This window comes from Macadamia integrifolia, unplaced genomic scaffold (assembly GCF_013358625.1).
Source record: "Macadamia integrifolia cultivar HAES 741 unplaced genomic scaffold, SCU_Mint_v3 scaffold3493, whole genome shotgun sequence".
Lineage (NCBI taxonomy): Eukaryota > Viridiplantae > Streptophyta > Magnoliopsida > Proteales > Proteaceae > Macadamia > Macadamia integrifolia.
In genome coordinates, this window is record NW_024869549.1 from 1 (window position 1) to 13,297 (window position 13,297).

The window sequence follows — 13,297 nt, forward strand, 5'->3', positions numbered from 1 at the left end:
CCCCCCCCCCCCCCCCCCCAAAAAAAAAAAAAGTGCACCATCCTTGGCTGGCGATACAGTTTAGGTCACCAGGTCCCGATTTGACATGTAGCTCATTGGGGAAAAATACATCTATCCATTGGTCAGTATGACCGAAGCATCACTTCCATACGGCAGAAATAAGCAATAGAAGGGGTTAAGCCTTGTGGGAAAAGTCTTTGGGCTTAAGGTGCTATTGATAGTAGAGGGGTTACAAGTTTTCTCCATCAGTTAATTTAGTGCCTCCTTCCCAAGGGGGACAAAAAGAATTTTATTAGATTCCTCTTATTCTTCACCTTTTTCTTCTGTGATTAACAAGCCTTTGGGCTTGTTGTGTTGTGAATTGGTAAGATAGGGGTTTCAAAATCCTAATCTCTTCTTTTCCGTTTAAGTTGATTTAGCTTAGTAAATTTTACTTTAGAAGGATATAAAACTCAAAAAGTTTACAATATAACTAAGCTTCCTCTGTTGCAGTGGTATGCCTGAATGTAAGCTTGGGCTCAATGACAGATTATTATTGGAGGCTCAAGGTAGATCAACAAAGGGAAAAGCCATTGATCTGGATGATATCAAATTTCACCAGTATGTGTCATAAGTCTTTACTGTGCTGTGTTCGGTAGCTGTTCCGAAGAACTGACCATTTTTACTATTTCATCCAGAGTGTGACATTCTATCTGCAACTTTGTATTCTAATACTCTCTTCTGATCTAGGTGTGTGCGTTTGGCCCGATTTGAAAATGATAGGACAATTTCCTTCATTCCCCCAGATGGATCTTTTGACCTAATGACATACAGACTCAGTACTCAGGTTTATATATGTTTTTTTATAATTTTTGGTCCAATTTGGGCCAATTATGCTGGTTTTATCCATTGTCCCAGGTAAGAGTGTCTTATGAGGATCATTGGCTATGCTTTCAGGTAAAGCCATTGATCTGGGTGGAAGCTCAAGTAGAAAGGCATTCAAGAAGTCGTATGGAAATCATGGTAAAAGCCCGGAGCCAGTTCAAGGAGCGTAGGTTTGTTTCTTCAGCTTGGTTGTAAATTCTGTCACCCACACAGTTGCACAGCAACTTTGGGAATTATTGATTTGTTTATGATTTTCTTATGCAGCACTGCGACTAATGTCGAAATTGAGCTTCCTGTGCCATCTGATGCGACAAATCCTAATGTTCGGACTTCCATGGGTTCTGCTGCTTATGCACCTGAAAGTGATGCATTGGTTTGGAAAATAAAATCTTTTCCTGGTGGCAAGGTACGGTTAGCTTTATCCTTATCTTTTCCAGCCAGCAACTATAGATTCCTGCTTGTAGTACTTGGCCTTGTAGCTGTTGATTGTGATTCATAATATGTAATGTTTAGTCTTGTCCATGTGGTTACAATTCAAGAAGCATGCTGACATTGTTCGTGCATTGTGCATTGTGCATTGTGCATTGTGTAGGAGTACATGTTAAGAGCAGAATTTGTGCTTCCCAGTGTAACTGCTGAAGAAGCAATTCCAGAGAGGAAAGCTCCCATCCGCGTGAAGTTTGAGATACCGTATTTTACCGTCTCTGGAATACAGGTGGGTCTGATATTCTATTCTCTTTATAGTTTATATGGTTTTGAATAATTGGTTGCCTGGGTAGCTTTTAGTGTTTGATACTACAAGTTAATGACATTGTCACTCCAATAAGTAAATTACAAGGCTGGTGCCTTGAGCAAAGGCCAAGGGCAACCAAAAAAAATTTTATTTAAGATTTTAATAATATTTCGTACCCAGTTGAAAATTTTGACGGAAAGGTTTCTTGCATGTTGATGGATTAAACATATCTTTTTAATGATCATATATTCCCCTCAACATAGCTTCATACCTGCCTTGAGAAAGAAGTTTGTTTTACATTTACCCCAGTCTAAAGGGTCGGAAAAAAAAAAAATCTCGCTTTCTGTTACATAGTTAAAGCCATTGAAGATGAAAACTGCCTCTCTTGTAGGGGCTGAGGTGGCAAATCTGGTGTGGTTTTAGATTGAAACTCTGCTGCCTCAGGAAAGATTACTTTTGACGGGAAGCAATGAAGCAGCAAGGGGAAGACTCATTAGTAGCTAGGATATTGTTCCCATGTCCTATGGTGGTTTGCTTTTTTTTTTTTTTTTTTTCCTTTTTCTTTTTTGGGGCCCAAACATGGAACCCGATAGGTTTCTTGTTAACATCATCATTCCTCTTAAACAACTGTGCTGGGCAGCAGTCATGGTTAGGTTTTCTATTTGTTCTTTTGAATTGTATTCCATTTATCTTGTTTGTCCTTTGTTAGTAGGGTCAAATCCCGTTCTTCGTTGGAGTTGGGCTACTTTTGTGGAGTTTACAAATGGGGATGTGCATGAGCTTATTTTCCGTTCAATGAACACTGAAGTTCTGCTTCAGTTGTTCCAGCCATGTCCACAGTTTTCAAGGCTCTGTGCCTAGGCGACAAGCTGCCCCTTTAGGTTTGAGGTGATTGGTCACATTATGTCTAGGTTCCCATACCCAAAACATTATGATCTTGCCTTCCACATATTATAGATTTCAATCATTTCTTGTTTCTACCCTTATATTCTCTAAATCTCACCTTCATCCCCTGTATGTTTTATATTCTGACCTTTACAAACTTACTTTATGCATTGACATTTTTAAAATGACAAATACATAGAAAATCTGGCCTGGAATGTGATATACAGTGCTTGCCAAGGCATCACCTAGGCTTCAATGTGTCTGGTCACCACCATGGTTCTCCTTGACGCCACACAACCATGGCCATGTGGATGCATGGTGAAGTGAAGTCTCTTATATTTCTCTGTTTGCACCAACCGATACACCCCACATCCAGCCTAATAGTGATCAAATTCCACCCAGTCCAGCCTAAGGCTTACTTACCCTTTACAGTCTCTGTTTCATCTCCACAATTCCACCCAGTTCATATCAATTCCTTAGCCATTCTGTTTGTTATTCATGATACATGTCTTCTTGATGATTCCATCTGCTACATCAGAACTCAGCAACATTTTATGAACCCTATCACAACCTATTATCACCTTAAACTGTTCTTGGCTTTAATCTAAACCATTAAATTTCATCTTTTGACAATCTTATTGCTGCTAGGAGTTTCCGTTTCTCTTGGAAGCACCTATTCTCTTCCTTCTTTCTTTTTTTTTTTTTTTGGTGGGACGCCCTAATCTTGTATCAATTGCTCTCTGGTAAAATTCATTTGCTAGGAAGGTTGTAGGAAGTTCTTAATCGTAGAGTATTATGTCGTATTTGTCATTGTGCTGATGTTTGTTGCTTTCAGTTTTTTCACGTAAATCTTTGAAGATGATTAATATTGGATTATATTTTGAGAAATCATGTTTTTTGTAGCTATAATTTTATGAGTGTGGGCATTAAGAAGTTGTTTCTGGCTCATTTAGTGCTTGCTTGAAATTTATCCTGATTCTTGAACCATTTTATGAAACTATCAGGATGGATTACAAGCCAGTTTCAACCCATCCAACAGTTGGTTGCTGATGTCTAGGAATGAGAATCCTCATTGCTTCTAACACAAAGGAGATGGATGGTCCACTATATTTTCCTTGGAATTGACCAAACTATATTTTCCTTGGATCATTGACCAACCAGTTGTCTCGATTCTGAACCAAAGAATAATCAGTCCACGGCTTAAGAAAGCTATACTTCTCTCAAATTTTAGTTATTTGATTATTTGCTTCACAACCTCCTATTAAATATCCTATCTGTGATACAAGGCACAGATCAGTTTCTCTCTCTCTGTCTCTGTCTCTCTCTCTCTCTCTCATTTGCATAAGAATCTGTTTGCTCTGAACTTGAATATCATTTCTCCTAGTATCATATATTCTTCTCTTGTCTATCTCATGATCTATAGCATATTTTCTTTAATGGCCCCTTCACCAGAAATATAAACCTGCATTTTGTCTTGGAAAGCCTTATGCAATACGTAATTCAACTATTTTGAGATGGGTGGTATACTTATTCCTCTTTACTCTTTATGCAAGGATGAAAATTTTCATTATGACATTCATTATAGCATCTCTGATTGGCATATGTGAACATTGGGTTATTGTAGGTCCGTTATCTGAAGATTATTGAGAAGAGCGGTTACCAATCTCTTCCATGGGTGAGATACATAACAATGGCTGGTGAATATGAATTGAGACTTATTTGAGAGGCGCCGTCCATTTCTACTTCTGAGTAGGCAACATATCTAATGGGCTCCCACTATCTAGACTGAAACCTGCAAATGATATCAGGGAGCATCTTAGGAGGACATTGATGCATTCCTGTACCCATGGTATGTTCAGCACAAGCTTGTCCTAGCCTTCTTGTCTTTCCCTTTTTGGTCTGTGTTAATGTAACAAGTGGTGGTTTGTAAGGGTGCAGTGGCTACCCAAAAAATGTTTACTCATCCATTTTTGCAAGAATTAAGAATTATTCATTGGAAATTAATTATAGCTACGTTTGAATGATTTTGATCCATGTTTCTATGGAACAGATAATAGGTGTGAACTTGGAAGAGAGGGAAACGTTTTCTGAGGTCCCGAGTCTCCTGACTCGCATTTGCTAACTAATCAGCATAAAAGTTTATAACTAGCATCTATCAACTAACATCTTTGCTAACCAATCTCACCATAGAGTCTGGAACTCTAAAATTTTTGCACACACAATAGGTTTTTGTATGATTCATAAAAAGAAAGAGGACATGTATGATGCAGACATGATGGTGTCATACATTCGTATGTAATGGCGATGATTTCTGTTTGTTCATCATGTGTCTATCCATGGTTCTGTTCATGCTTTGATAATTTGGATCTCACCCCCATTTCGGTTTTTGTTGAAATCGAAATATTTTGACGAAATTTCGGTCCAGTGTTGCGAATTTTGCCTGATTACCATACTTCAATTTCGATATTTCATTTGGATTTCAGCCTAAACCGAAGTATTTCACAAATTCCAGCCCATCTTCTCTAAAGAGGCTTTAGTTTCGTCATTCTATGAGATAACATTTTCTCCTGGGATCCACTTCTGATCTTTGGTGGTATTAGGTGGCAACAAAATTTTGTTGACGAATTGTGATTTGATTTTCAGTCCACCACCACATGTCGTATGTAATACTTTTGAAATTGTGTTGAAAGACTTTTATTTGAAAACAAAATTCACATAGAGAATATGGGGAAAAATGTTTATCATATGTGATGGATCATGTGGTTGAGATTGTTTCATCTATCTAATAGATAGAAAATATTAAGAACTTTTTTACAATCCAATATGTAGTGGGAAAAGGTATCGGTGAAGAATGGACTTGATCCTACATTTGTGCAATGACTAGCAATAGACTTTACCAGCATGACCGGCTATCACCTTTGGTCAAATGGAACTAGTAACACAATTTGCTTGTGGATCTCCGTCTTGCTTTTTGTCCAATGTGGCCTAATGTTCTCCCTTCTTTAGGGTTTTATGCACCAAAATAATAATAATAATGGGAAAACACAATCCTGTTTTGTTGGCATTAGAAACACCTAGAGACAGGGTGCTTGGAAGGATCATGTTGCCGCCAATGACCAAGTCATTACAGATGCTGGCACTTGCCCTCTCATTGTCCTTGGGTGCTAGTGTTTCTTGTGCTTGCAGGATAGGGTTTTCTTTTGCCCAAAATATAACGGAATTGAACTACTATACAATACACAACACGAACATTGCAATATGACTAGTGTAGATACCAGAGGGGCAAATATTGAATAAGATCAAGGTAAAATATGATCCCAAGTTTGCTCAACAACAAATAGCAAATGTTACTAGCTGGTTTTACTTGTCCCCTTCATGGTTAATTCATCTACTTTATCATGCAAAAGTTGTTTGTAAGAACCATTGGACCTTATGCTTCCCTTTAGTTTTGTCTGGGTGGGAAGTGTGGTGCTCCATCGTTCTGAGGATGATGTAGGGGAGGCACAAGTGCTCGCCGCCTCCCTCTGCGGCCGTGAAGATGCAGAAGGCAATGAAAGCCGCCATGAAACCCACCTGGTTCCATGGCCTCCTCTGGGAAGCAGGTTGAACTGGATCAACCGGGCGAATAGACGAACCTCAGGGTAGAAGGATGTCTCGGACTCCGGTCGACTGCTGCTGCCGCAGATGGTCTCGTAGATGAAGTCCGGTGTCTCCATACTCATGAACGGTCCCTGAGGCCTACCCCTGGGGGTTATTTTTAGGTAATATTTTCAAGTGACCGGAGAGAAGCCATGGTAGTGTAGGGGCGTCAATCTGTTGGGTCTGTTCGATTTTGGTTTAGGAATCAGGGAGATCAAAACTAATCAATTAACGAATTTTAATTTTTGATCGGCTTTGATTTTGAGTGACTGGAGAGAAGCCATGGTAGTGTAGGGGCGTCAATTGATCGAGTCGGTCCGATTTTGGTTTAGGAATCAGGGAGATCAAAACCAATCAATTAATGAATTTCAATTTTTGATCGGCTTCGATTTTGGCCCGATTTGGTTTCAATTTATTTATGGGTTAGTACCTGTTTAGATCAATTTATTATCGGGCTTGAAACACAATGAAATCTTACATTCATAACTTATAGCGATGAAATATTTGACGATAACACTTTAAATTTGTGACTAAATCATGGTTTATTGTTGTAAGGAAAAATAACTAAAATTAAAACCAATGAATAACTAATTACTAAGTAGACAACTAATATTGAAATAAAAAAAAATGAACCGTATTATCATTCATTCATTTAACTATCCAACTAATTTTGTATAATGAACAAGGAAATCAATGGAAGCATCGTTACAATTTACAAATTAATTTTCCTATTATAACCTCATATTCATTGACTTATAACAAATTTTCTTACTTAAAAAAAATATTCTCATTACTATTGTAAAAAATGGATAATTATTAATTCACCAGTTTATAATCTTATAATTGTTAATTTTTTTATTGGTTTCATTCGATTTGGTTATTGATTGGTTTTGGTTTAGACCAGTTTTCCGCTGATCCCAACATATCTCAATCCAAAACCAATCCTATTAGGTTATGTATGAATTTTTCCGATCAATTTGATTGGTTTGGACTAAGTTTTGACACCTCTAACAATGGACCGAGGGTAATAATAAGCAAGTGACCCATATTCGTACTTATATTTGATAAAATAAGTGCACACATTCACAGTCTTTCACTAATCTAACCATATTGATGGTTTCATATGAACTCCATATGAATGGTACTAATTTCGAACCTTTCATTGGTTTACCATGTAGATTCCTTGTCACACCGCCCTTTTTTCGAAACCCTCACCTGATTGATTTGCCATGAACACCTTTTTATTTCATCTTCCTCGTGTTTTTTCTGCGAAATACGAAAACTGAATCGGCGAAGCAAACAGCGAACCGGTGTTGGGAATATTACACCAAAGACCAATTTTAAAAATTTTTAAACGTTACATGAGACAAACGGATTACCTTTTCCAGAAGTCCGCCTTTCACTTTTATTGTATATTTTCTCTGTTTACTATATCTGAGAGGAGAGAAAGTTCTTTCGTTTTTAGGTATATGAAGAAACGGAGCGTTCCAGGCATAAAAAACCGAAGGATTCTTCATTTTTGCCTCAGTCGGTGCTGTGAAAAGCATTCTTACTCTCTTGGAGCCTAAAGTATAGCCATGGATTAGGTAGCATAGCAATACTGTAGCTGTTCCTCATTCTTGTCTCCTATGGATTCATACTCTCTCCTCCTCGAGAGGATTCGTGTTCCTCAACCCTCAATGCAGAGATATGCAGTGATTTCCATCTTTGAAAAACTCCGATCTGCTCCGTCAAACATAGGCGCGAACTCTGATTCCGGTAGGGATGCTATTTCTCAGTGTCTTCACTACACTTCTGCTGCCGTCGTCGATCAATCGGTTCGGGAACTTTGCCGCTTCGTCAAAGAGGGTTACCTTGAGGTTCCCCATGGTTTACTTGAACTTCAATCGGCTCTCGACGGTTGCGACTCGCGTTTCGTTAATGTCTTCGTCAAAGGGTTAGGGTTTCTTGTTCGCTTCGCATTTCAGAAGAACGATACGTTGTGGCGGTTGGATTCTCCGGAGACTCATCCTTTCGTCAAGGTTTTGAGAGGTTTTTGACTGGGTCTAATTAGGTATGGTTATCGAAGATTTTGAATTCTTACTTAATGTGTGGAGTTTTATTGCAGGTCGTTTCATGTCGAACTGAGGTTCAACCGGAGCTTGTACAGCAAGTGCTCTTGTTAATAGCGCAGAACAAGCGCACGGGACTTGTGAAAGTTTGTAAATTCTTAAGGCCTTTCTTGAATTTCTCGATACTACGGGTATCTTCATCTGCTTCATCGTTTTCGTTCACAAGGCTTTTAGTTTCCTCTATTGCGTCACTGTCTTGCTCGTTTCCATTCGAAGCTATGCCCATTGTCAAGTTGATGATGGAAGGCTTCAAATATTTTCCGCGGAAAAATGCAGAAGTAAGTGTACTTGTCGGCCAAGTTATCCTCCTTACTCCTTAGGCACTTTTCGCAGTTACTCATTTTATTTCCTTCATTCCTGGCCATGAGTATATTGTCGCTCAACTCAGAATCTTAAAGTTTGAAGGTTTTATCAGGAGATGAAAAATCTCGTTGACGTTGCTGAATATCTGATGGATGCATTTACGGTGATCTTGAGGCAGGTGGTTGGAACTGGATCGGTATGTTTCTGAAGCTTCATTGGGTTACTCTTAGCAAGCGACGATGTGTTAGAAATGTCACCTTATGTTATCTTTAAGAAGCTAATTATCCGAATTTCATTTTTAAGATTTATCTGTGTTAATTTATCTCTCAATCTTGTTTAGCAGTTGATCAAAGAGGCTCAACTATGCAGCGTCGAACTGTTGGAAACTCTGCTATCATTTTATACTGATTTCCACAAGCTTTCTGGTGGGAGTGAGCCCATTTTCAAACTGTCAAAGAGTGTATTGCTCGTTCAGAAAGAGCTTGGATTGCCATACATACCAGAATTGTTATCAGTGAAGATGTCCTTATTTCTCATACTTACTCAGGCAGAATTTGAACATGAACAACTCTCTGTGCTGAAACTCGCAGTTTTCTTGTTTAAGTGGAAAATTGAAAATGGTACGTCTCATTTATTTGTGCTGACCAGCACTCGGTGAATTTGTTCTATTTTAGTGTTCTATTCTCCTCCCCCTTCCTGAATGGGAACAAGAATTAGTTAAAGATACTTTATGTTATCTGTAATCCTCACCACCCCCTTTGCATGTCAATAACTAAAATGAAAAAAAGGGAATGCCAATGCATCTAGAAATAGGCAATTGATTTCTTTCAATAGGCTTCTGAATTTATGAAACCATAGATTACAGAGCTTTATTAATTTCTTTTTCTAGTTTAAATTGTCTTGGTTCACATTGCTGGGAAAGTTTTTAGAAAAGCCTGTTCATGGTTTTATTTTAGAGAATTTCATTAGTGGCAATTATCACAATTAAGTCACGCCACATTACTTTGCCAGCTTGGCTATAGACCGGTTGACTGCTTACATTTGATTAATTGAAATGAAAGAGAATTCCTCATGGTGCTAGTTTGGGGAGGAATCTGCACGCCACACCATTGGCGGTGCGGAGAACGGTGTTAGACCATGAGAGAAAAAAAAAAAAACCTATGTGAGAGGAAAAATAGTACCTTGGTGTTGTGGGGAACTTTTTCTTTCAAGTTTAAATTTACTCTTTTAGATGAAACTCACAGTCATGTGCTTCTATACTGTGCGTTCGCCAGTCTCGTGGTTTGTTTGCTTAAAAAATTCCCATCCTTTATTGTGTTTGAGTATAGCATGGATCTTTCCTCTGCCATGGCAGTGGGTGCTGTATCAATATATGAAGAATTATGCTGTGATGCTATTATGCTTTTTATTAAAAAAAAATTCCTTCTTTTTAGGCCTTAGGAAACATTTTATGCTTGCTTCTTGGGGAATGTATGGCGACAGATGGTACTGGGGCATTTCATTTTCTGAAATGTAGCCTTCACCGAGTCCTATTGATATGCCACAGACATGCCAGCACCTGTGTTGAGAAAACTTGATTTTGTCCTGTAACTTTGTTTTCAAACATGACATATTTACATACAATTCGTTTAATTTTTGAGGTGCATCAGTTTATCTCAATGCCTTAGTATATTCTTGTTTTTCTGATACTTGTTAATGTAGTAGTTGTAGTCTAAAACATTTATTATAATGTATGTAATGGATGGAATGGATGCAACTGCATTTTTGAGTTTCCTGAAATGCTTAAGTCAGATTCAACTCTGATTAGTGTTGGACAATGATAATTTTCTTGTTAAGTAGTAAATAACTATGATGTAGATGTTAATCATAATTTTATCTCATAGTAGTAAAAAGTTCCATTGTTCTATCTGAAATTCTGAATGCAATTATTTTTCTGAAGTATGTTGTAATGATGATTTTTTCTTCATTGTCAGTCTGCTGGAAAATGTTTTTTTCATTCATTTTCAGAATATGTCAGTGGAGAAGCTGCATCTGGTCCTAGTGAGGAGTTTCTGTTCCTTTTTCCCGTCATCAGTCTTTTATCATCTCCTTCTAAATCAGTTAAAGCTGCAGCAACTGGATTTCTCTCTGTGTTGGAAGAGCTCTTAATGCATTTTTCAGTTGCATCTAAGAAAGTACCTAATATCACCGGGGAATTTCCATTTATCAGCAAACCTGAATCAATTATTCGTAGGCTTTTGCGGGATCTGTGGCTTCAGGTTACTTTCTATTTCATGATTTCATCTAAATAATGCTGTTGAGAGAGATAACCTCATTTTCCTTTACCCCCCAACCACCCCCCAAAAAAAAAAAAATATATATATATATATATATATTTTGTAGCCCTTTCCCTTTTCTTTAAAGTGTTGGTTCTGAATCTATGGCTACTCATTGGAGTGAGGGGGAGCAGAGAAAATTTTGGCTGACCCAATCCTGTTACTTTGTAGAAGGATTATTGGGTCGAGTTGAGTTCAATTGGAAGTGGGATTGAAGTGTCAGAAGGATTATTGATCTTCTTGAAAGTGGCATGGCAGTGCCAGATAAAAATCCTGTATCTTGATCATTCTAGGGCTCGTAATTATTGCTGCTTTGCAATCATAGTTTTTAAGGCAGTAAGACGACGGAGGTGTCTGAGGGTCTTTCGGAGCGCCTTAGCGATTAGGTGGGCATAAAGCGTCGCCTTATCGACTAAAGCATTCTTGTGTAATTTTTTTTATAAAACCAATCTATTTGGCTCAAATCCTAGTTGAATCTTATTATTCATATGTTAAATAAATATTAAAGGTTTATATTCATACCAATGTAAGATATTCATCAAGAAAACAAATCAATAAAGTGAATAAACTAAGTTCATATAATATAAATACATAATTATGAAACAAAATTATAAATATAAAGAAAAGAAGACAAAAAATACAAATATTTATTATACTTACCTCTATGATGCCAAAATGAGTGCCTAAGCCCTAAGGTCATCCACTATATTTCTACTCTTGTCAAAGAAGAATGAAGCTCACCGTTGTTGGAGCAAAATGGTCGCCTGGATCAGTGGTTCTTCCTCGTTCCTTGATTCTTTCTCAAAGCCCTTTCTTAAAACCCTTGATAAAATCCAAACCCTGTTTTTGTTTTGTTTGTTTTGGTTTTTTTTGGTAGAGTAAAGTTGATCCCATACATCTCAAGTGCTAACAAAACCATACACCCACTAATAAAAAATCTATATTTGGAATCTTTATCAAGTAATTTTAAAATGTGTTTTAAAAAAAAAAACCTATAAGGCGCCACTTCACATAAGGCGGAGCACTGCCTTACCAACTTTAGACTGTATCAGCGCCAAGGCGCTGGTAAGGCGACGCCTTAGCAGCGCCTGTCGCCTTACCAGCGCCTTAAAAACTATGTTTGCAATATTTTTATCTGCATTATCTAAATTGGGTGTTGTTTGCATTCTATATGGGGAATGTGTGGTCCTCTTCGAATTAATCTTCTAACTCATGTTTTTTTCCTGGAGGATATGCCACTACATAGATAGGGATTGCTGTTGCAATAGTGAGATCAAGTTGTTCTATTTGTTATATTGAGGATGAAAGTTTATTACCTTAGTGATAACCACTACTATGAGACTTTCAGGTTGGGTTTCAGTCCTAATGTGATAAACCATAATTTACTAGGATAATAATTGTGTGTAACTGTCAGTACATGCTTTACCATTTTGACTAGGGATTTGAAATTTGATCATCTGTTTTCCTATGCTGAAATTCTCAGGACCCATCTTTGTTATCTACTTCTTACTTTTTAAGTTTGGCTTCCATTGGTAAGACCAGTATTAAAGTGATGAACGATGATCGGAAACCATGGATGTCTCAACTCAGGGAATATTCTTTACGGGCTGCTGAAAGAAAAAAGTCTCCACTATTACCTCAATTAGAAGGAAATCTTTCATCAGGTTATTACCTATGAAGCTTGTAAATTTTGAGCAAGTATCAATTATTGTATTATACTAAGGATATCATCAAAATTAAGTTCTTTTTTTATGACGCAAGTTTATTTTCATCCCATGACAGTTTTGTTTCTTTTTGACCTTGTAGAAATGCCATTTCTACTCAGTTCCATAAATGCTGTTTTAGTCATGCATAATTCGTTGGGGAGCTCTGCTATAGATTCTTTGGCTGCTATTGGCTTAATGGATCCTAGACTGGGTATACCGTTGTTGCTAGCCATTCTTTTTTACAATAAAGTTTTCTGCAATAATAAGAGTAGCTCCCGTGAAAGTTCGGTAAGCTGTCATTGTCCAGTTGTTTGATTCTGTATTTAGTGCAGAATATATATTACAAACCACTTTTCTTTTCCCCTTTTTCTTGTTTTCCTCCAGTTTTCATCTTAATATGTACCATTTGTTTTGCAGATAAAACTTCTTGAAGTTCTTCCCTCGCTTGCTTCACATCCGGTGATGATACCACTTATTGTTCAGACTATTTTGCCAATGCTTCATAAAGAAGCAAAACCGTATGTTCTCCATCTGTTTTGTTTTTATGGTTTACCTTACCAGATTTATTCTGACAGGCAATCATCCATGTGTTATGAATGGCTGTGAGGTGTGAATAAAGTATTTATTTCTGATTGGTTTTTCTATAGCAGTCATACTGTTCTTTTCTGAAGTTCATTAACCTTCTCTTGAGATATGCTGGTTGAATGGTGGCTATATACTTATATGTAAATTAAACCACCC

At 37.5% G+C, this 13,297-nt stretch overlaps 2 protein-coding genes across 6 annotated transcripts; both read left to right on the forward strand.

Annotated features, from left to right (window-relative positions):
* The first annotated feature begins 464 nt into the window (after positions 1-464).
* Positions 465-4,842, forward strand: LOC122068170 (AP-1 complex subunit mu-2-like). Of its 2 annotated transcripts, XR_006136999.1 has the most exons (7): positions 465-600; positions 730-826; positions 937-1,034; positions 1,129-1,270; positions 1,457-1,579; positions 4,107-4,331; positions 4,533-4,842. XR_006136999.1 is itself a non-coding variant. In XM_042632034.1 (6 exons), the coding sequence occupies exons 1-6, from the start codon at positions 497-499 to the stop codon at positions 4,203-4,205; spliced, it is 663 nt and encodes a 220-aa protein (XP_042487968.1). In that variant the 5' UTR covers positions 465-496; the 3' UTR covers positions 4,206-4,516. The 2 variants fall into 2 exon arrangements, 1 of the variants encoding a protein (XP_042487968.1); XM_042632034.1 differs by lacking the exon at positions 4,533-4,842 and having other exon boundaries at positions 4,107-4,516.
* A 2,640-nt stretch (positions 4,843-7,482) lies between these two features.
* Positions 7,483-13,198, forward strand: LOC122068171 (protein RST1-like). 4 transcript variants are annotated; one of them, XM_042632038.1, is made up of 8 exons: positions 7,483-8,142; positions 8,229-8,510; positions 8,648-8,731; positions 8,876-9,155; positions 10,543-10,793; positions 12,334-12,514; positions 12,657-12,767; positions 12,974-13,198. In XM_042632038.1, exons 1-8 carry the CDS (start codon positions 7,750-7,752, stop codon positions 12,985-12,987), a joined length of 1,596 nt encoding a protein of 531 aa, XP_042487972.1. In that variant the 5' UTR covers positions 7,483-7,749; the 3' UTR covers positions 12,988-13,198. The 4 variants fall into 4 exon arrangements, with proteins under 4 accessions (XP_042487972.1, XP_042487969.1, XP_042487971.1 ...); XM_042632035.1 differs by having other exon boundaries at positions 7,485-8,142; positions 12,657-12,844; XM_042632037.1 differs by having other exon boundaries at positions 7,485-8,142; positions 12,388-12,514; positions 12,657-12,844.
* The last annotated feature ends 99 nt before the right edge of the window (positions 13,199-13,297 follow it).

Bases quoted from the DNA above. Each gene is read 5' to 3' on its own strand.
- LOC122068170 (XM_042632034.1), top strand. From the start codon at position 497: ATGCCTGAATGTAAGCTTGGGCTCAATGACAGATTATTATTGGAGGCT. The intron at 1,271-1,456 runs GTACGGTTAGCT...TGCATTGTGTAG, and splicing joins AATCTTTTCCTGGTGGCAAG to GAGTACATGTTAAGAGCAGA. The intron at 1,580-4,106 runs GTGGGTCTGATA...GGGTTATTGTAG, and splicing joins TTACCGTCTCTGGAATACAG to GTCCGTTATCTGAAGATTAT.
- LOC122068171 (XM_042632035.1), top strand. From the start codon at position 7,750: ATGGATTCATACTCTCTCCTCCTCGAGAGGATTCGTGTTCCTCAACCC. The intron at 8,732-8,875 runs GTATGTTTCTGA...AATCTTGTTTAG, and splicing joins AGGTGGTTGGAACTGGATCG to CAGTTGATCAAAGAGGCTCA. The intron at 12,515-12,656 runs GTTATTACCTAT...TTGACCTTGTAG, and splicing joins AGAAGGAAATCTTTCATCAG to AAATGCCATTTCTACTCAGT.